General features: G+C 42.6%; 1 protein-coding gene across 3 annotated transcripts in view; it reads right to left on the reverse strand.

The window, feature by feature from the left end:
• Positions 1-2,099: 2,099 nt before the first annotated feature.
• The window catches only part of PDLIM1 (PDZ and LIM domain 1), a 45,763-nt gene continuing 26,746 nt past the window's right edge, over positions 2,100-21,116 (reverse strand). For 2 of the 3 annotated variants that reach the window (XM_063434216.1, XM_063434215.1), the window contains exons 5-7: positions 17,054-17,208; positions 5,145-5,256; positions 2,100-2,409 (exon numbers count right to left, since the gene is read on the reverse strand). In XM_063434216.1, the coding sequence (XP_063290286.1) occupies positions 2,223-2,409; positions 5,145-5,256; positions 17,054-17,208 (454 nt within the window). In that variant the 3' untranslated portion in view covers positions 2,100-2,222. Of the gene's footprint in view, positions 2,410-5,144; positions 5,257-17,053; positions 17,209-19,686; positions 19,999-21,116 lie in introns of all 3 variants that reach the window. The other variant, XM_063434214.1, reaches the window with a different exon arrangement.

The following is a 21,116-nucleotide window of genomic DNA, read 5'->3' on the forward strand; positions in this document are numbered from 1 at the left end:
GGTTCTAAACTAGATCTTTTGAAACTAAGGATGGTAAAAAGGCTTTACCTGAAGATAACAGGAAGCAGAATTGGAACAAAACATTTTTTTTTTTTTAGAGTTCAATCAGCTTACAGAGGCTCCTTTTGGAAAAACTCTTACAAGGGTCAATAAAGGAAGGTGTTTGATTACAGGAGAAAAGAGAAGTTATCTGACAAAGAATAGAAACTTATGATGCCATTCCTGTTGGAGGAAGACTCACGCATTTTCTAGATTGGTGGCAGAAAACTACCTCAGATCGCTGTATTCTTTCAGTGATAAGGAATGGTTACTATCTGGATCTATCGGAGATCCCCAAAAAGTTTTTATGCTCTTCAGTCCACTGGACCGACAAAAGGCTCGAATGAGAGACGTGTCAAAGCTTCTTCGAAATAATGTCATAGAAAGGGTGCAACGAAAAGATTTCTGGGCACTTATTCAAGGCTCTTTTTGGTTCCAAAGCCAGATGGTTCTTACAGACCCATTCTAGATCTCAAGACCAAGTTTATTCTAAAGAAGTTTCATATGGAAAAGTCCACAACTCGCATTCAACCAGGCAATTGGCAAGTTTTTCTAGATCTAAAAGATGCCTATTTACACATTCCCATCGCAGAACCCAGCAAAAGGGTTCGCTATCAACTTCCAGAGTCAGACTCTACATTACCAGTTCAGGGCTCTTCCCTTTGGTCTTTCTTCAGCTCCAAGTGTTCAAAGATTCTGGTAGTCGTTTCAGCAGATTTCAGGGGAAAAGGCAATGTCATCCCTTTAGACTGGCTTTTAATTGCAGACGCAAAAGAACAACTTTATCTAGACCTCAGTACGGCTTTAGACAATCTAAAAAAAAAAAATCATGGTTGGTTGATAAATTTTGTAAAGTCGTAATTAGTCCCAGTCCAAAGAATTCAGTTCCTGGGTCTGATTATAGACAGTCACTATGAAGATCTTCCTTCCAGAAGAAAAAAATAAAGATTGCTCTGGCTATTCAGAACCTCAGAAAGACGTTTGTGCTCCATCAGAGAAGCAATGAGTTTGCTGGGTCTTTTCACAGCCTCTATCCCAGCAGTCAATTGGGCAAAGGCCAGAATGAGACCTCTTCAAAGAAACATTTTAAGCTTCTAGAACAAGCAAACGTACAGCTTGGACATGTCTATGAAACTCAGTCAGGCGCTGAGTTTTCTCTGGTGGACCTCGTCCTGTTTCCTGCAATCAGGCCTTTCCTACCAAATGAAGTTGTTCAAAATTTTAAGACGCCTCAGGTCTCAGCTGGGGGGTTCATTTGGAAGAAAAGAAACAAGGAATTTGGCGAGTAAAAGCTTAAGCATTGAACTACAAAGAACTGAAGGCTGGCTGTCTGGCTCTTGTTGCCTTTCAGAACCAGATCCAGAATCAGCATGTCCAGATCAGGTCAGACAATTCTACAACAGTGTATATAAACAAACAAGGAGGAGCAAGGTCAACTGGTTTGGAATATCTGTGTTCCAGAATCCTGCTGTGGTCAGAAGTTGGTTCTCAGTTCTAAAATATACCCGGTTCTAATCTTCCGGAAAAATAAATTTATGGTGTGTAAAACCTTTTATTTAACGACCATCCATTCCTGCACTCTTCCCAGTGAAGAAACTGTTTAACGCAGGTATGTTTTTACCATCTGCTGCAGTGCACAGAGGCCTCATGTTAACTAGACAAGTCACATGACTGCATTAAAATACATAATGTTTAGTGTACAGATATAAGTTAAAATATTGTCAACTTTGTTCGGTACAATGATTCTAAACATGACACAGTGCATGATAAACTGCATGTACATTGCATGATACAGTGGTTTCCCAACTTAAGTAATTAACTTAACATAATCTTTATGCACCTATACGTGAGGTAGTGCTGAGTGTATCTCCTCCCCCCCCCCCCATCCCCCATCCCCCATATGCTCCATCAGTAAGGTTAGATTAATGCAAGGAATCTTTGATAAAATAAAACAAAAACCAGGTTATTTTTTTGGTTTTCTGTATTGAATATCAACAAAAGCAAAGATGAAAACATCATGGATGTTTGATTCAAATGATTGTGTAAAAAAGTTCCACAGGTAGTTTTCTAGAAAGCATTTGATGCAAATATAAGGAACCATTCAGGTTTTAGAGAAAAGGCTTGTTTGCATTAAAATTGGGACACTAATGTCACTTTGGTACAGCACAAAATAAGGTTATGGTTTATTTTGGAAACACTGTAACCACATCATATCCCTCTGGTGGAGCCATATGTTCTCTGGCATGCTTTTCACAGTACATCTTTTCATTAACAAAGAAGTGGCCCTTCTGCTTGAGATTTGTGCCGCAGTCTGTACAAACATAGCATTCGGGATGACGAGGCTTGTCACGAATCTTCACAAACGCACCCCTGTTGGAAATGGTTACACTTTGTTAAACTAGATGTGCAAATAAAAAACTTAAATATAACTGGACTGCATTTGCACCCCTTACCTAGAATTCAGCTTCTACTGCAAATCGAGGAGGGGCATTAAGGCATTTTACCCAATAAATAGAGGAACCCTTTAAGCTGAGATATAAGTTATTGAACATCTCTTAGTTTATATGTAGTAAAAAGGCAAAGGCAACACTTCTACCCTTGTAAATGCTTAAACATTTCTACCCACTTCGATCTTAAAGGGTTTCTGTAAGCACCAGTGTAGTACTTATGGTGCAAAGAGTCTCTGGGCACTTTTGTTTTTTTTTTTTTTTTTTTTTTGTCAATCTGATTTTTATTAAGGCATATAGTACGGGGTACAGAAGAGAAGGCGGAGGAAACGTTAAAGCGAGTTACATTTTAGGGTCGGTTCAACAATATACAAAGTTAACGTACATTTCCAGGTTTTCAATGCCTAATTTTTTTTTTTTAAAGTAACGTAGATAAACTCCAAGTTGAAATTACAAGCTAAGGATCGTAAGATCCTGATTAATATCTCGCTAGGTCGCGCTAGTCAGGCGACAGGTTTCACATAGATAGAAATAAACACACATAGGTTATTCGCATTAGTTATAGTAAATTACATCATCGCTCGGTAACAGTAGCTTAGGGTGAACGTTGCTGTTGCATATCCTCGCTTATCAGTAGTTTGCATGTTAATGTATGCTTTGCAATGCTTTAGTCTAATGTGTCAGGGAGGATTACACATGCAGGTGTACATACAGATAGACTTATTAACATATATTAAAATAGTAAGGTAACTAGCGTTACTGAATCAGGTATTTAAAGTAATACAATGGCAAAAGTGATTTCGTCTATAAGCAGCCTGAGCGCAATTTAGTTTACAGCAATACAGGGCTGAGAAGGTGAGAAGAAGAGAAGAGAAGGCATATTAGTAGAGACATGTTTCAACTTATTCAACTTGCGGTCTAAAATGCCGATATAGGCCAATGCACGTTGGTAGAAAATAAACGCCTATCTGGGAGAGACACAAATAGCGTGGGAAGTTCTAAGAGAGCTAGGTAGCCTATTGGTTTTGCACAGTGTCATACTATTGTGCCAACTAAAGGCAAATGTCCCCAAATGTCCCCTTTTACCCTACGCCCGTGGGCGGCAGGCTGATGGCGTGGGTTTGAGAGCGGTCCGAGGCTTGCCACGTGGGGGACACCGCTAGTACTGGGGTTGTATTATTCCGGCTGACAACAGTCTCTTGAGCTGGCCCCTTAGCTTGTCTGCTTGCCTCGGGGTATTGCTGGGGCTGGGCTGTTGCTCGTCCGCGGGCTTTCTGTGCTGGTTGTGGATGCTTGAAAAGGTGAGTGATCGCTACTCGCTGCTTCGCCTTCTGTCTTCGTCCCTTTCCAGAGGTCGCTCTGGGGGCTCGTTGTGGATACTCACACAGGTGCCGCCGGGTAGCTGGTCGGACCCATGCTGCCACCGCTCGAGCTGCCTGTTTGAAGGCCTGGACCTTGTAGCGCAGTTGTGGCCATAAGCTGGAGCAGATTTGGTCTAAGAACTCCTGGGGGTGTCTGGGTGGGGTGGCCAGGGTGTCCCTTGTGCCATGTTCCATCTCCCTTATCTTCTTCGTTGCGTGTCTGTCAGTGCTGCGTTGTGGTTGCAGCAGGCCACGTGTAGTGGTGTGTGGCTTGTCCGCCATCTTGGGCCTTACAGCTTCCATACTGCTTGGGGGAGCATCTGCTTTAAAGTCTCCGTTTGTGTCTCGTGCTGGTGCGGACCGGGATATCCCCCACCGGTCCCTAGGGGGGGGGGAAGCGGTGCGTGAGTGTCCCCTCTTCAGCCTGAGAACCGGGAGAGCGGCCGTCTCTCCACGGCTCCCACCACGCTGTGAAGCGGGCGATTCTGCGGCGGAGAGCCCCGAACCGGGTATCTCCAGACTCCGCACCACCTCCTGGGTGTGAAGGTGGTTGTCCGCTGCGGGCACGTTGCGGTGGTCGGGCGCAATGCCCAGAATCAGGGCCTCAGATGCGGGAGCTCCCGCCATGTGCGACTTGCTCGTTCCGCTGGTAAGCTCCGCCCCCCTGGGCACTTTTGTTTGGTGTGTTTTGTTACAAGAGTTTGGGAACAGCAGGGAGAGACTTATCTTAACCTAAACAGTTTGATAGACAATGCTTAGTTTAAATTTCTACATTGATAGACAATGCTTAGTTTAAATTTCTACATTGATAGACAATGCTTAGTTTAAATTTCTACATTGATAGACAATGCTTAGTTTAAATTTCTACATTGATAGACAATGCTTAGTTTAAATTTCTACATTGATAGACAATGGTCCGGGCTACCAGAGAGCCCCAATTTGTCACACCACTTGCAAAAATTGACTTTTTTTTGCTGGTATCATCACCCAATCCATCCTAAAGGTCTGTTGTAAAGCCTTGAAGACAAGGGATTTTGTCATTCAATGTAACTAGCTGTTTGTGAGCCAATTACCCATCTTTTAACAAAGATTGAGTTTTGGTATTGTGTTTAAGACAGATATTGCCAAAGAGTATATGCCCAGCTGGTATAGAACTGCAGCGGTCAATGCTATGCAATCATTAAGGGGAGTTGTGCTTTAGCAGCTGGGTGCCTTCTCCAACCCTGACTCATTGGTGGGGTGGGGTATTACCAACTTATCCCATCGCCGAGACTATTTCTTAAGATAAGTTACTTACACAATGCCTGAACCACAATGATCACAGATTGGCAGTTTCTGTCCACTACCCACAGAGGCAGCCACTTTACTAGCTGGGGCTCTCACACTTCGAAATCCAGAAGGTTTTTCACCTGAAAGATAACAATAATTAATTCTGTTTGAACCTTTAGAATATTGTCCAGCTTATAAGTGTGATAACTAGCAGTGGTAGTCGCAGAAGTATGCAGTGCAATTTATACACTTGATAAAAAAAAAAGGTTTACAATTTGACTTCTACTCCAATATGCCAAGCATTAGTGAATATACATTGTGAGCATTCGTGGTGACATTCAAAACCCCTGCTGGCGTTTTGCGAGACCTGCAAAGCCTAAAACTGTGATTGCCAATATGCAAATTCTAATAAAGACACACTTTATGGATACATATTTCCATATGGGGAGGGGACTCTTTACATTTTGAAAGAGATTATATATAAATATAAATTTGGTATTTCTATTTTAAAAACGAATAATTACATTTTCCAGTGACTATCTCATGGAAATAAATTATGTCCAAAGTTGGGTGATTAAAAGACTACCATAGAAAAAGGTGCATTACTATAAATGTAAATAACTTGACCATTTTATTAAAAACAAAGGGAAAAAATAAAATAAACATGCAGAGATTGTGTCAATGAAAACAATATCTACCTGGCTCTATATTGCAACTGCTCACAGAACCTGTGAAGACATCTGTGTCCTCAAAGTCTGGCCACAGAATGAAAACCATTCATTAACTTTTGTTTGAAAAGCTACTTACTATTTTATAGAACATGTTTGTATAATTAAATAATAATGACTTTAACATCTATTTTAAATGACAAATTTAAGAGCTTGTGAGTCACAGTATCAAAGCATAAATGCCAATTTTAATGTGTTTGCAATTTACCTTAAATCGAGTTGAAGAACTTATGTTGACTTTTTGCACCATTGGTGTATACTGCTGATATTTTTAAAATTTCTCTTTTGTATTAGCGGAGGCACAGAAAAGTGACAAGATAATGTCACCCAAAGACTATTTAAAGGTAACCCTTCTGGCACCATAACCACTACAGTACCCCATAGATTGATCCACCAATTACTGTTTAATTTCTTACTTGGGGTCCACTGGGCCCTTCCGTCACTACTGCTCAGTAAGAGCCAGACACTCTCCATTGAGCTATGCCCAGTGGTGTAGTGCTTAGCTCTTTACAGAGAGTGATTAGCTTACAATTTCGGCCAATGCGTCTGCGCTTAGCACAGGAGAGCCAACAGAAAATCCTGAGCAGGAGCTTTAGGCTCTCATGGAGTTGTAGAGGGGGTTAGCAGTAGTGCACCACTGACTCCAAAGTAAGGAAAAAAAAAAGGCTTCCTTTGGGGTCCATGGGGTACCTCTGCCAGCCTCCTCTACAAGAGCATTACTGGCACCATAACTACTACAGCATGGTCACGATGCTTGGAATGTTCAATTAAAGGAACACCAACATTCAATTAAGCCACAGAAATATTAAAATACAGTATTGAACTCTCCTACAGTCCCTTGGCCACCCGGTCACACAACTGCTGCCAATGTTTCTCTGGCTGAGATAGTGAATACGGAGAATTCCGGCTGATCCAAATAGGAACATTAAGCAGAAACTGCAGCAATCACAAGCATCTTCTCATATAGATGCATTAACTTAATATACAATATAGGAAGCATTCAGCATCTCCATGCAAGGTGGCGACACCGAATATTGGTCCTTCGTTGCAGGAACACACCAGGAAGTGTGAGGTACAGCCACTAGAGGGAGCATTGCTTAGAATGTCTTTAAATCTTGTCCTTCATTTCTAAACGTTCATCTTTAAATGTGCACACTGTGCTGTAGTGCTTAAACATCACCAAACTATTGATATTTCTTGGGCTAGATATACATCCTTGTTTTTGGATATTTGTTACTATTTGATATAACAAGTTGCATTGCAAAAAAAAAAAACAGCATGCACCAAAAAATACATAATTCCTTAAAGTTATTTTATATTACTTTTATTGTTTTTGTATGGTTAATAAATAGTGTACACCCCCCTCTCCCCCTCGCCCTTTATTCATCCATCCATTGCTTCCTGGTACCATTACATTCCTAGGTGGGGATTATACCACCCGTGCTGTATATACTAGAGCGAGTTTTGCTCTGGTAAATGTAAGTACACTACTTTATTTTTTTCATTCAAATATCCACCAGTACTTACTTCACCATTGGTTTTTGATTAAATTCTACTAATATAAACTGGCATGTACCTTCTACATACATGCCACGCTTGACAAATATAATTAGACCTGTCAATTTAAGAAGATATTAATTTTATTTACATTTTCATTTATGGGATACTGAACTCATCCATTAAATTGGGTAATGGTAACATCCCCTGGATGTGGGGCAAAAGTTACATCCCCAGGACGTACTTGGAAACCAGAGTAATCTGAATGTACCTTTCCTGGTTAACCACTTTGTTATTATTATCTATGAATTCTCACTTTAGTAACAATCCTGCTAGTTATCGAATGATGGTTTCCATGTATTATCAAAGTAAATTTCACATTTTATTAAGACACAGAGGCTCCAATTATGCTGCACTCTTTCTTTATTTCCCTCAGCAGCAAAGATTTTTTTTTCAAACCTAACCAGTATATAACATTAGAGTCTGAGAGTAGTATCTCCTTAGCAACAGGAACAGCCAATCAGGTTCCTCTCTCCAGCATAAAGGGTTCTGTCAACCAATCCTATTCCTCTTTCTTTGCTGCTCCCTCAGTTAAGTAACATCAGGTCCCCACGGTTCCTTAACTGTGGGGATCATTCTTTATATTATATTATTAATATAATTGTAATTATTTATTGTACTTTTAGTGTAATTACCGATTTGTATTACCTATATTCAGATGCCAGTTTAACTCATATACCCCTTTAATTGATTTCCCCTGTCATGTACAGTTTTTTCCTTATACTTTACTATTTAATGTTTTCCTAATTGCTATTACATTTCTAATACGGTTTCCCAGAATGACACCCTGAGCCCAGTCTCTATTGATCGGACGCAGGGATGTCTGACGGACTTTTGGGTCCTGTCACAGCGCTTTCGCGCCATCTTAGCCTGTCAGACCGCCATTCCCTTGTTTTCAGACGAATAGCCTATTGATTTACCACGAACGCGTAAGTTTCATGAACTTACGCGTTCGGTTGTTTTCCCGACACGATTACTTGCCTTATTTTCGCCATTCGTGGCAGCCAAGTACACGAACGCTCCTGCCTTTTCGGGACTTTCACCGCGCACGGCAGCCATTTTATTGTTTTTTTCCCACGCTCGGAGCTTGTTACTGCCCACAACGGCCGGAACTCGGAGTTGGGGTTTCGTGATAGTGGCGGTCAGACGGCTCTCTGTATCTCTGGTTTGATTTTCAATTGTATTCTAATATTGTGAGTACTTGTCTGTTCCCCCCTTTTTTATTTGGGTTAATCAACCCTTCTCTAGGTTGTTTTATTCCTCTAGGTTTAACAATTTAACTGTTTCTTTGCTATACCTGTCAGTTTTCATGGCATAATCATTATGTCTAATGATAAAGATAATCAGAACCCATCTGGGTCTTATGTCCCCACTCAAGGGGATTCACAAACGCCTTCAGCTGAGATTGATACCTCTGCTGATATGCAGACTCTATTTGAAAAACTAAAACTATGTCACAGGCTAGGACTAAAGTCTTTACCTCAGCCATGGGACTAATGTCTGACTCACTGTCACAGACACTGACACTGACACATGCCTTTATTCAGGCTCAGAAATCGGCACAACCGGCCATTACCCAGGCTTTACCGACCATAATCCCTGTACAGCCTCAGGCTGGTCGCAAGGCCTTGGCCAAAACAAAACACTCCTCAATATCTCAGATGGACAGTTATGCACCTGTCACAGATGGCGCGTTTATTCCACCACCGCGCAAAAGAGCCACTAGCCCGGCAAAATCGGCTAGATTACGGAAAAGGGCAAAAGCCCAAATAGATTCTGAGTCGGATTTCAGTGATATTAAGGAGGAAATCTATCTGTATTCGGAAGATCCCTCAGATCTGGAATCAGATAGTCTGGCCGAAGGATACGATCCTGACCGAGACCGCTCTGCGTCTCAAGCCGAGACATATCATGTGGAGCAAAAAGCCCCGGGCGACGCGGATACAATCCTGGACCTCCACGGGGAACCCCTATTTGACCCAGATGAGCTGCGCCACCCACGGTCAGCGGAATGGTCCCCCTCGGACCGTGTGGCGAGATATATAGCGTCTAGAGTACGCAAGCCTTTGGATAAGGCGACACGCAATAAGCTCCGGGCAGAATGCCCACGACCCACGGTCCCTGATGATGCTTGCAGAACACCTGCAGTTGACCCTAAAATTATACAATTCCTGAGTAAGACAGTTTGGAAGCCTAACAAAGGCTTGGATTTTTCCCTGCGCAATTGCCAGGATAAGGTATTAGACATATTGGGTCCGGCAACTAAGATTTTTGAAATGGTCGAAGACGACCAGGATTTGGACCGGGCCGCCATAAGCGGGTGGATCCAACGAATCATTTGTTTAATTGGCAATGCCAACACTGCGATGGCCACGGAGCGTCGCAAATCTATATTGTTAAAAATTGAGCCGAAATTAATTAACATGGCTTTGAATGAGCCGGGCACCCAAGCTAAAGGTCTCCTGTTCGGAGACAACTTCGTTAAGGAGCTCGGCTCCTTCGTCCATACGTTTACTGCCCTTGATAAAGTGCATTCTAACATGCGCAAAGTATTCCACCCTAAGGCTTTTGGTGGGGCCGGAAGAGCCAGGAGTTGATTTAGACAGAACCGAGGCTCCTATATTGGGCGAGCTAGTTTCCAGGAACATCGCAACACCCCGGCCTTCTTCCCACAACGTGGGCGGCCATGGGTTGCTCGAGGACCACGGAGTGCTCACTTAGGACGACGACCTTATGGTAAGTCCTCTTATGTTACATTTTTCCCTAGGGGCAGTGGGGGGCAGACTCCGTCATTTTTTCCCATGTATGGTCCCACATTTCATCAGATGTCTGGGTACTAAACACTGTAAAAGGATACGTCATAGACTTCCTGTCTATACCAATACAACAATACCCGCCACGGGAAATCCGTTTTTCCCAACAAGACGCACTCCTTGTCACCAAGGAGATCAGAGATTTGGTAAGAAAACAAGCCATCACAGAAATCCCTATGACCACACCAGTGTATGTGAGCAACCTATTTCTAGTTGCCAAAAAAGGTGGCTGTGTCCGCCCAGTGATCAATTCAAAACACCTCAACACTTACGTATCATACAACCAATACACGGTCTAAGACAGGGATAGGCAACCTTTGGCTCTCCAGATGTTGTGGACTACACCTCCCATGATGCTTTGCCAGCATTATGTGTGTAAGAGCATTATGGGGGATGTAGTCCACAACATCTGGAGAGCCGAAAGTTGCCTATCCCTGGTCTAAAAGATCTCCTCCAACCATCAGATTGGATGGTAAAGTTAGATCTACAAGATGCTTACCTTACGGTGCCGATTGCCCTACAACACCAAGACTTCCTGCAATCCATTTGGCAGGGGAAAAAAAAAAATGGAGATTCTCCTGTCTCCCTTTCGGACTATCCTCAGCCCCGTGGTGCTTCACCAAACTTATGAAACCCGTGGTCGCATTATTACGCAGTCGAGGAGTACGTCTTATAATCTACTTAGACGACATCCTCATCATGGGCCTATCTTCTCAACTCACCAAGACCCATCTACACTGGACTCAGACTCTATTACAAAACCTAGGTTTTCTCGTCAATTGGGAGAAATCCATGTTGGTTCCCACACAACACAGAGTTTTTGGGCCTCATCGTGGACTCTACGTCACAGACCCTACATCTGCCAATAACAAAATTGAACAGTATCAAGAAGGAGATCAGACGCACGCTGGCAACTCCCTAGCTCACTCTCAAACAGTTGGCAAGAGTGATAGTTCTGCTGGCGGCCTCCATACAGGCCATTTTTCCGGTCCCTCTCCATTATCGGGCGCTACAACGCCTACAAGCTTCCCACTTAAGAGACGGGGTAGCCTACACGGACTGGATCACCCTAAACACGGAAGCTAAAGACGAACTAAAATGGTGGCTCCTCCATATGGAAGCCTGGAATGGTTGCGCCATATTTGGCACCACACCAGATCTCATAATAGTCCGACGCGAGCTTACACAGTTGGGGTGCACGCTGTGGAAATGTATCTACAAGTGGCAAATGGTCCGACATGGAATCATCCCTCCACATCAATTGCCTGGAACTTCTCGCTGGATCCTTTGCGATCCACAGTTTTTCGCCTACTCAAGCCCAATGCTCTATCCTCCTGAAGATGGACAATATATCAGCAGTCCGATATATCAATCACCTAGGGGGCATGAAATCGAGGTTTCTGGCAAATATGGCACGAGACTTCTGGCAATTCTGCCTGACACAAGGCATCTCAGTCACAGCAGAATACATACCCGGTCTCTGCAACACCACGGCGGATTGGTGCTCACGACACCTCAGGGACCCCAGCGACTGGCCCCCAGGGTCTTCAAAGATATACGGTCACTATGGGGCCCCATGGACAAAGATCTTTTTGCCTCCCGCTTGAATGCCCAACTGCCCAGATTTGTCAACTGGAGACTGTACCCATCGGCACTGGCAACAGATGCATTCACCCAAGATTGGGCGTCCACAAGGAATTATGCCTTTCCACCGTTTGCAATGATCCCACGTTGCCTACTGCAGCTGCGACGCCAGACGGGAACCCTGGTGATCGTGACGCCGTTATGGCCCTCCCAACCATGGTTTCCCCCCCTCTTAGAGATGGCGATAGATATACCCCGCATTCTCCCACACTTCGAGTACCTCCTTCAGGACCCGGACGGATCCCCTCATCCCTTGATACAAGGCCTTCTACATCTCACAGTGTGACTGATTTCAGGGGACCTTGGGCAATCCACCTTCTCGAGGGCGCATGGGCACCCGGCACGAGACAGTCTTATAAGTCTTCATGGATCAGATGGCGTGATTGGTGCCTGGAAGGAGATTTGGATCCCATATCGGCTCATTTAACCTCGATCCTTCAATTCCTGACCTCACTGTTTGAAGATGGCAAAGCACAGTGAACCTGCACCGATCGGCCATTTCGGCTACACACCAAGGTTTAGATGGAATCCCGATTGGACGCCAACCGATGAGATGTAGACTCTTACGTGGCATAAAATTTGCACATCCCCCGGTGCCACGATATTCGGTATTGTGGGACGTCTCCATCATTCTCACTTTCCTAGAATCATGGCCAGACAATGCAGTTCTATCCCTGAAACAGCTGTCTGCTGAACTGGTTATGCTACTTTGCCTCATATCCTGCAAGAGGGTCTCCGATGTCAGAGCTCTGGACCTCACCGCATGTTCCTACACCCTTGAAGGGGTCAATTTCGATATTTCCCGAAGAACAAAGTCGTCATCAAAGACAGTGTCATTCCCAGCGTTTCCGGACAGGCCGCTCTTATGCCCGGTCAAATGCTTACAAACCTACGAATCTCGCACCTCCGCACTACGAGACATAACGAAACACGAACTCTTCGTTTAATTCCGAAAACCACACCTTCCAGTATCTACTCCTACCCTAGCTCGCTGGGTTAAATGGATGTAATAAGTGGGGGGATGTGATTAACAGCCAAACTGTATGCCAATGAATTGTTATTGTGTTCTAATACAGGGATTCAAGCTCCCATTCTACCCTTAGGCAATAATGGAGTCTTCTGTGAAGCACATGGCCTTTCAACAGGCAAAATCAGTTGGGTTGTTGATAAACTCCTCCTCCATTCCCTTCCAATGCAATCCCCCTTCCCACAGGAGGCACTCTGGTTCTGTTACATCCTAAGGGATTGACTAAGGGAGGTGTGTCCAGCAGAAGGAGGGGCTAACCTGTTTAAAAGCCCTGTGAATAGCTCACTCTCTCTCTCTTACTCTGAGCTGCTGATTGATGGAGTGGTAACTGTATCACGTGTCTATGCCTGTTTTGTTATGTTAATTTAGCCTACTTTCCATTGAGTCAATGATTAGTTTTTAGTAGCAATATATACTAACCTATTTCAAATGTATATGTATTGTTTATTTGTTTAATTAGCCTCTCTTAATAAATATTATTGAATTGCCGAAAGCAAGGAGTGTGGACTCTGACTTTACACTCAGTTTTTAAGTTATTATTTTTAGTTATAAATGTTATTATTAATTCCAAGTTTATTCCAACTTGCGAGTTAAACGCTTATTACAATGGATTATGTCCTTAGCGGGCATTGACACGTCATTCTCACCTCACTCTGTCCGGGGAGCGATGGCTTCCAAAGCCTCTTCGATTGGTTGTCGACTTGAAGACATTATGAAAGCGGCCGATTGGTCATCAGAATCCACCTTTCGTGATTTTTATTTTAAACCCATTCAACACTTTGCGGGAACGGTAGTCTCCCAGCTTTAAACCAGCATAATAGGAGCCTCCGTGTCTTAATAAAATTCACAGATTTTACTATTATCATGACGTAAAGTCATGATTTTATTAACGACACGGAGGCGAGTATTATCCCTCCCGCCCAGCCCGAAGAAGGAGGGAATATGGGTAAGTTGATCTCAGGTAAGTCCTGATTTATGGATTTTTCCTCTTCATGCTATGTATGGCATTACCTGATCTTATCCACAAGGCACAGATTAAGGGTAAGTTGGCTCACGGTAAGTCCTGATGTCATGGAGTTTTTCCCTCCGAATATGTTTCTCAATACTTAATACTTATTCACGATAGCTTGAAATAATTAAACCATATCCACAATGACAGGTGATTCATGCATACACTCAGTTTCATACTAGAATATTACCATATTTCTCCTCTTTTACAGGCTAATCTACATATCTTTACGGATATTACCTTTGTGATCGGACCAATTTTCGGTTGGATGGTTATCGTTATTCGGGATCGCAAATAAAGAGGAATAGGATTGGTTGACAGAACCTTTTATGCTGGAGAGAGGAACCTGATTGGCTGTTCCTGTTGCTAAGGAGATACTACTCTCAGACTCTAATGTTCTATACTGGTTAGGTTTGAAAAAAAATTCTTTGCTGCTGAGGGAAATAAAGAAAGAGTGCAGCATAATACTCGCCTCCGTGTCGTTAATAAAATCATGACTTTACGTCGTGATAATAGTAAAATCTGTGAATTCTAGGTTAAAATTGCCAAACTGAAAACATTCTCAGCTATGCTTCTAGTTTGCTACTCTGGCCTTAAATTCACTTTGAATTCTCACCTTACTTAATATAACCCTGTATGTCTTTCAAATGGACAAACTCTGGGAAAAATGACTAAATTTCAACCGCATTGGCCAGTCTCAGATTTACTAAAGCCATATGCGGTCAGGATTCGGTCGATCCAACCAATTCTGTAACATTAGTTTGGATAATAATTAATATCCACAACCGAATCAATTTACAGCACCGGAATTGGAAATTTATCAACAATGGTCAATGAGAAGCCAAATTTCAACAGTGTTGTTCACTACACTCCCACGTGAATTACTTCCTTTATTAAATTGAGTCATTTAGACACCGGAAAGAAAAAAAGTCTTCAATTATAGCACTAATTAAAGAATTATGTTTATATCAAATTCTTACAATTCTTATTGAGTATTGTGGGTTTTTAGCAGGCAGATTTATGATTGCAACATAACGTCCCGTTTCTTTTTCCAAAACAGAATAAAATTTACACAACCTTGGGAAATAACATCTGCCAAAATTCTTTGCTTCCAGCCTTGTGTGTATAAAAGCAAGAGATATGCACTTAGAACAATCTCAAAATCTATTTGCAGGGTTTCCATTTTCATATTTACGGTGATGCAGGGTGGATTTTACACCCAATTTTTTTTTTATGGATCATCTGCATTATGAATAAAATCAGTTCTCAATTTTGAAGATTTTACGCAGACGTCTAATCCTTTTAAGTTTATCACTTTAACTGGAAACTGGCCGAGAGATCGGTCAATCCTGGCTTTCTACAGTTGTGCATGTGCACGAGATTACATATTCCAATCAAATATTTATTTCTGCAATAAGTAGAGCACATTGGTGATTTCCAGGTACCCTATTAACATGTAATACAATTTATGTATTACCCTCTCGCTCGGACAGGGGCCGAGCGAGAGGGGGGGACAGGGGCCGAGCGAGAGGGGGGGGACAGGGGCTGAGCGAGAGGGGGGGGACAGGGGCCGAGCGAGAGGGGGGGGACAGGGGCCGAGCGAGAGGGGGGGGACAGGGGCCGAGCGAGAGGGGGGGGACAGGGGCCGAGCGAGAGGGGGGGGACAGGGGCCGAGCGAGAGGGGGGGGACAGGGGCCGAGCGAGAGGGGGGGGACAGGGGCCGAGCGAGAGGGGGGGGACAGGGGCCGAGCGAGAGGGGGGGGACAGGGGCTGAGCGTGAGGGGGGGGGACAGGGGCTGAGCGAGATGGGGGGGGACAGGGGCTGAGCGAGATGGGGGGGGGGGCAGGGGCTGAGCGAGATGGGGGGGGGACAGGGGCTGAGCAAGTGTATTTCCCCCCTCCCTGAGTCTTACCTTAGGTCAGTGAGGGGTGGGCAGGAGCCAGGAGCAGCCAGCATACAGTAGTCAGTGGAGTCGGCCGGCCTCTCCTGATGATGTCAGGAGGAGGGGGCATGACTTACTCTGCTCTTCTCCTAGATTCCCCCTGCGGTCCTGGGAGAAGAGCTGTGGAAATCACCCCCCCTCCTCCTGACATCAGGAGAGGCCGACCGACTCCACTGGCTGCAGGGAGAGACAGGTGAGTTTAAAAATCCAAGTCCCCAGCCAGAGGCTGAGCCAGTGCCAGAGGCAGGGGATTCGGATTTTTGCGTCCCCCTCCGCTGGTGCCTTATGGTGGCTGCCTGAGCCGAATTATGGACGCGCCAGCCCTGCTTGTATGCACGCTTGCTCATCTGCAACCGAGGAGCTGGTCTGAGGTCTGTGAGGGGGGAGAGGCAGGCACTCTCAAGTAGAGCATAGCTGCCACTTCCATTAGCTCAGGGGAGCTAACGGAAGTTGGAAGGAATCCTCCCTGGCTGTTTGAATGACAGCCAGTGGGGGAGTTCCCTAGTTAAGTGCTGATTTCTCAGAGGGACATTATAGTCATCAGAACTACAGCTTATTGTATTTGTTCTGGTCATTCCCTTCAGGCATTTTGAGGGTAAACTTTTTTTTTTTTTTTTTTTTTTTTTTTTAGAAAAAAAGGCTGTGTTTACATTACAACCTAGCAATACCTCTACTGGCCACTCAGGTGGCTACCAGAGGTGTTTCCTATGATTGGCTTTGATCACCACTTCTGATGATGTCAGCCAAGCAGGCAGATCAGGGGCAGAGCCAGAACCAGCAGACTGGAATAAAGGTAAGATTTTACCATATTTAGTGGGAGGGGGGCATCAGTGGGGCTAGATGGTGTTTTTAACATTATAGGGTGAGGAATACATCTTTGTGTTCTTTTAAGGCCTCCATAACAAATACATTAGATTTTTTCCACATGTGCAGTAGCTTAGTCTGACAAGTTTTGCGTTTGTAAGACTGTAAAAGATTTATGCAATTTGAAATATTTCTGTGATAAAAAGGTAGTTATGAAAACTCTGTATTTCTTATTTTATTTCATTAGTTTAATAATTTGCTGTGTGTTGAGGGAACCGTCACAATCCAATATATTTGGAACAGTTAATGATTACTGATTCTCACACACATTTTTTAGAAGTCTTTCCTCAAATCTTAAAATATACCCAGTTTCCATTAACCACACAAGACTGTATAAATGGACATCACTTGCCTTTTTCGTCTGTCTCTAAAATTTCCTGGAGAACTAGAAATGAAGCAGACTGTCTCGGAGGCTCATCGGACTCTTGATTTTCCTGTAGCATCTTGTAGACTTCAGAGTCTTTGTCAATGGCTCGAGTAGTTGTTGTTGGTGGTGGTCGCTCCACGCTGTATGTAACAAATGGAAGGTGTGCATAGAGTTTTAGAAATCAAGGACTTTAAATCACATTATAAGACTTCATATTAAACACAGGACACAAAACCATCATTGTTCCATGCAGTTCAGGTTTATAAATGACCTCAGATTGGCCTAGGTCAAGGTAACCAATGTAATCTATGTAATGCAGTGGGATTAATACAATGTGTTTTATGGGAAAGTGTTTAGCTATTTCCACTCATTCGCTCAGGTTTTTCCTGTATGTTCCGGCCAGCTTTCTTCATCTTTATTTTCGTCTACAAAGCCCCGAATATGAACTAGTACAGTCACTCAATGTTTATACAGGGGACCAAATTTTTTTCTAGGCCTCGTTTCCGTACAAAGAAATGTTTTCGCTCATACTGGTGAATATTCAATGATGCAAGAATAAATGGTTGCCCTGATTACACAAGGTTTTATGTTTTTACCGTGATCAAAACCTAGAGGATTCATTCTAGAACTCCATTTACAGATCTTTTTAAGGCATCAGGATACATTTCGTTTCAGCAATTCTGTGTCCTTGATTCAAACATTTTTATTGATGTTAATGAGATTTTCTTGGTATACATTAATGGCACCAATAGTAACATTAATAAAAATTTTAGCTCCGTAAGAGTTCCCCAACATTTTTTCATATTTTACAAACAGGGTCCAAATTGCCAGGAATTCAAAGTGAATTTCAATATTTAGGCTGAATTAGAAAAATTCTCTATGCAAAATCGTTTTTTCATATTTGGATCTTTTGACCTTAAATGTGAAATTCACTTTGAACTCAACCTTAAAAAATTTACACCAATAAACACCAAGGAACACTATAGGCACCAGGACTACTTTATCTCATCTCAATGCCGTGGTCTGGGTTCCATGTCACTTAGTTTATCCCTGCAGCCGAAAACATTGCTATTCTGCAGTACAGGCAATGCTATATTTGCAGGATTAACCTGCTTCTAGTTGCTGTCAAAATCATAACGTAATATACATCATGGTTATATACAAATACGGGTTTGAATGAAGTTCACTTACCTGCCAATAAAAAAAAAAATATGCATAATATCAGTGTTAAGTACGTAGCTTGACTTATGTTATGTTGTGCAAGTGTTTATTCTCTGAATTTCTTTCTATTCCCCCTGTCTCTTGTTTAGAGCATTAATCATGTTTTCAGTAGGTGTGTTGTACTTTAAGACAGACCTCTCCTGTATACCCCTGTTCGGGAAGCAAAGACGTGCTTCCCATAACAGGTTGGCTTTGTTTAAATAAAATTTATTTGTGCTCTGTCTCTCTCCATTGTTAGTTAGATTGCCTGTTCACAGATGCTTCAATAAGTTAGTCTGTTTCTCTCCTATGTGGGCTGCTACATCTCTCACACAGAGCCTACCCCTCCCCCTCTCCTTCCACTTGCAGGTATTGTGTTTTCCCTTAGGCTGAAATCAAGCAGAAGAGTCACAGGGAGGAGGGTTTCCCTGACAACAGATATGTTGAGCACAGCCTCCTTATCTTTGTGCTTATCAGCACAGGCTGAACTAATTAGCACAATGTATGAATTAAGTTGCCTTTGTCATGACAGGTACCGTTTAACTCCTACTATAATGGGAAAAGTAAATGTAATACTGATACAACTAGCTTACAATAATTAGTCTATTAAAAAAAAAAAGTTGAGCAGAGTAATTATGTGAAAGGGACTGCCAATCACCAATATTTGCTAAACATTTATAACATTGCAGTTTCACAGATCTTAAAGGAGTACTTTAGGTCCTGTAACTAAGGGTTTAATCTAATTGAAGTGGTTATAGTGTCTGGAGTCCCCTGGCACCATTCTTCCATTCAGTGTAGTGAAACCATTTTGATGGTTTTAATTTTAAATGGGTGTCCACAGCAGTTCATCCCTCTGTACGGCTTGGCCTACAGAGGAATTATTAGCTTAAGCAGCAATGTGCAATTTCAGAAGTGTGTAATTTCTGCCCTAGTCATACCTCCAGTGGGTGTTGGGCTACAAGTGGCCTGGGATCCTTGTTTAGTGTTAAACTGCTCAAAAATGTTTAAATATTACTGACCAAACATTAGGGGACTCCAGACACTATAACCAATTCAATCATATGAAATGATTATATAGTGTCCCTTTACTTTATCATTCCATATATACGGCCATATTCACAAATGGTGGCTCAATTTTACCACTCCAGCAGTGGTGGTCAATAGCTGGTGTTCCGTAAGTGATCCATCACAGATATAAAGTAATGAATAATTCTTAATGTTAGTGCATTCCGTGCAAGATGCAATACAAACCAAGAGTGAGTTTAGATTAAAAAGCAGTGCCTTCATTTATCATGAATAGCGGACGGAATGAGAATAAAAGCAGGAAATTAAGGTGGGACGGCCACTTCATCCACACGTGGTGCTGACTATACACTGCATGCACTGTGCTGAATCCACGCAGGCACAGGCGATGTTACCTGATATAAGATGGGTTAATGGAAGAGATCTGCCCTTGCAAAGTGTCCATTATATTTTCCTGTGAATAGAGCTGTAAGGGGGAGTTAAATTGGACGTGCATGACTTTTAGTCCAGGGATGTCCACTTCCACCGGGCTGCTGGGACAAATCTGGGCTGCTTGTTTTAATTCTCCAGGAGCCACGCGTACTTGAGTTGGGATAGAGGAGGTGCTGTGCCTCCGTTGCAAGAGTGAAGAAGAGGAGATACGGGACTGAAGAGGGTTATAGACCGAAGAGAGGGGAGCTTGTAACATGGCAGAGGGCGACAAAGGGCTATAGTCCAGTACGAGTTAGGAGAAGTTAATAGGAGTTTGTAAGAGACATAAGCAACAGGGAGAGAGGGAAAGGGAAATGTTAATTACATGAAACCCTTGGACACTAAAAAAAAAAAAAATCTGTTTTTGTTAGTTTGTTTAACCCCTTAAGGACCAAACTTCTGGAATAAAAGGGAATCATGACGTGTCACACACGTCATGTGTCCTTAAGGGGTTAAAAATCCTACCCTGTTTTACTCGCTTTAGTCTATAATTTCTAAGTATTATAATTCATTATAAATTAAAACCATTATCTTAAGAAATAAATTAAATAAAAATCATGCTGTGCTTATTTTTGATTGAAATTGTCATTTTATTTATTTTTTTAAATTCCACTATAATTCAGTGGAGTGAATAAACCTGAACAATTATGCAATATTATGTTTATATATACACTGATAAAACAGACGAGAAAGTGCTGTTTTGACTAGAAAAATAAATAAATTAAAAATACATCTAACCCCCCTCCCCCCACCCCAACAATTTATTTTTTATTTTTTAAATGACAGGATTCCGTTCGGTTCAGTACAATTGTACTCTATACATACAGCTAGCAAATGTATAGCTCAATGGGTTTTCTTGCCAGTAGAAAGGTTTAAGCATGTATGTCTTGCAATCCTAAAATTTCATGAATTTGTGCAAACACAGGACACACTCTGAAGTAACTTGCTAAATAAGGTACAATCACCATGGAAACCAGTAGGATGCCTGTAAACATACCATGGTGCCCAAAAAAGCACCTGTTTTACCTGGAAAAATGTTCTGCCATTATGCATTATTACCAATCCTACAGTGCATTGTGGGCTTTCAAAATGTACTAGTTTTATGTATGTTCATATACACTGCATTCGACTCATTGTCCTGACCTAGCAGGAGTTTAGAGGAATGGGTAACGCATGTGGCAATCAGCCCATTCCATATAAAACGAACTGTAGATGTATCAGCTGTATGTAACACATATTTCAGGTAAAATGAGATTTAGTCACATATCATCGCCATATATGTCTGCACCCTATGTCAATGTCTCCCAATATCGCCATGTTTTAACCTAATTTGGTTTAATGGGATTTTGTCAGT

Source organism: Pelobates fuscus, chromosome 10 (genome assembly GCF_036172605.1).
Source record: "Pelobates fuscus isolate aPelFus1 chromosome 10, aPelFus1.pri, whole genome shotgun sequence".
Taxonomy (NCBI): domain Eukaryota; kingdom Metazoa; phylum Chordata; class Amphibia; order Anura; family Pelobatidae; genus Pelobates; species Pelobates fuscus.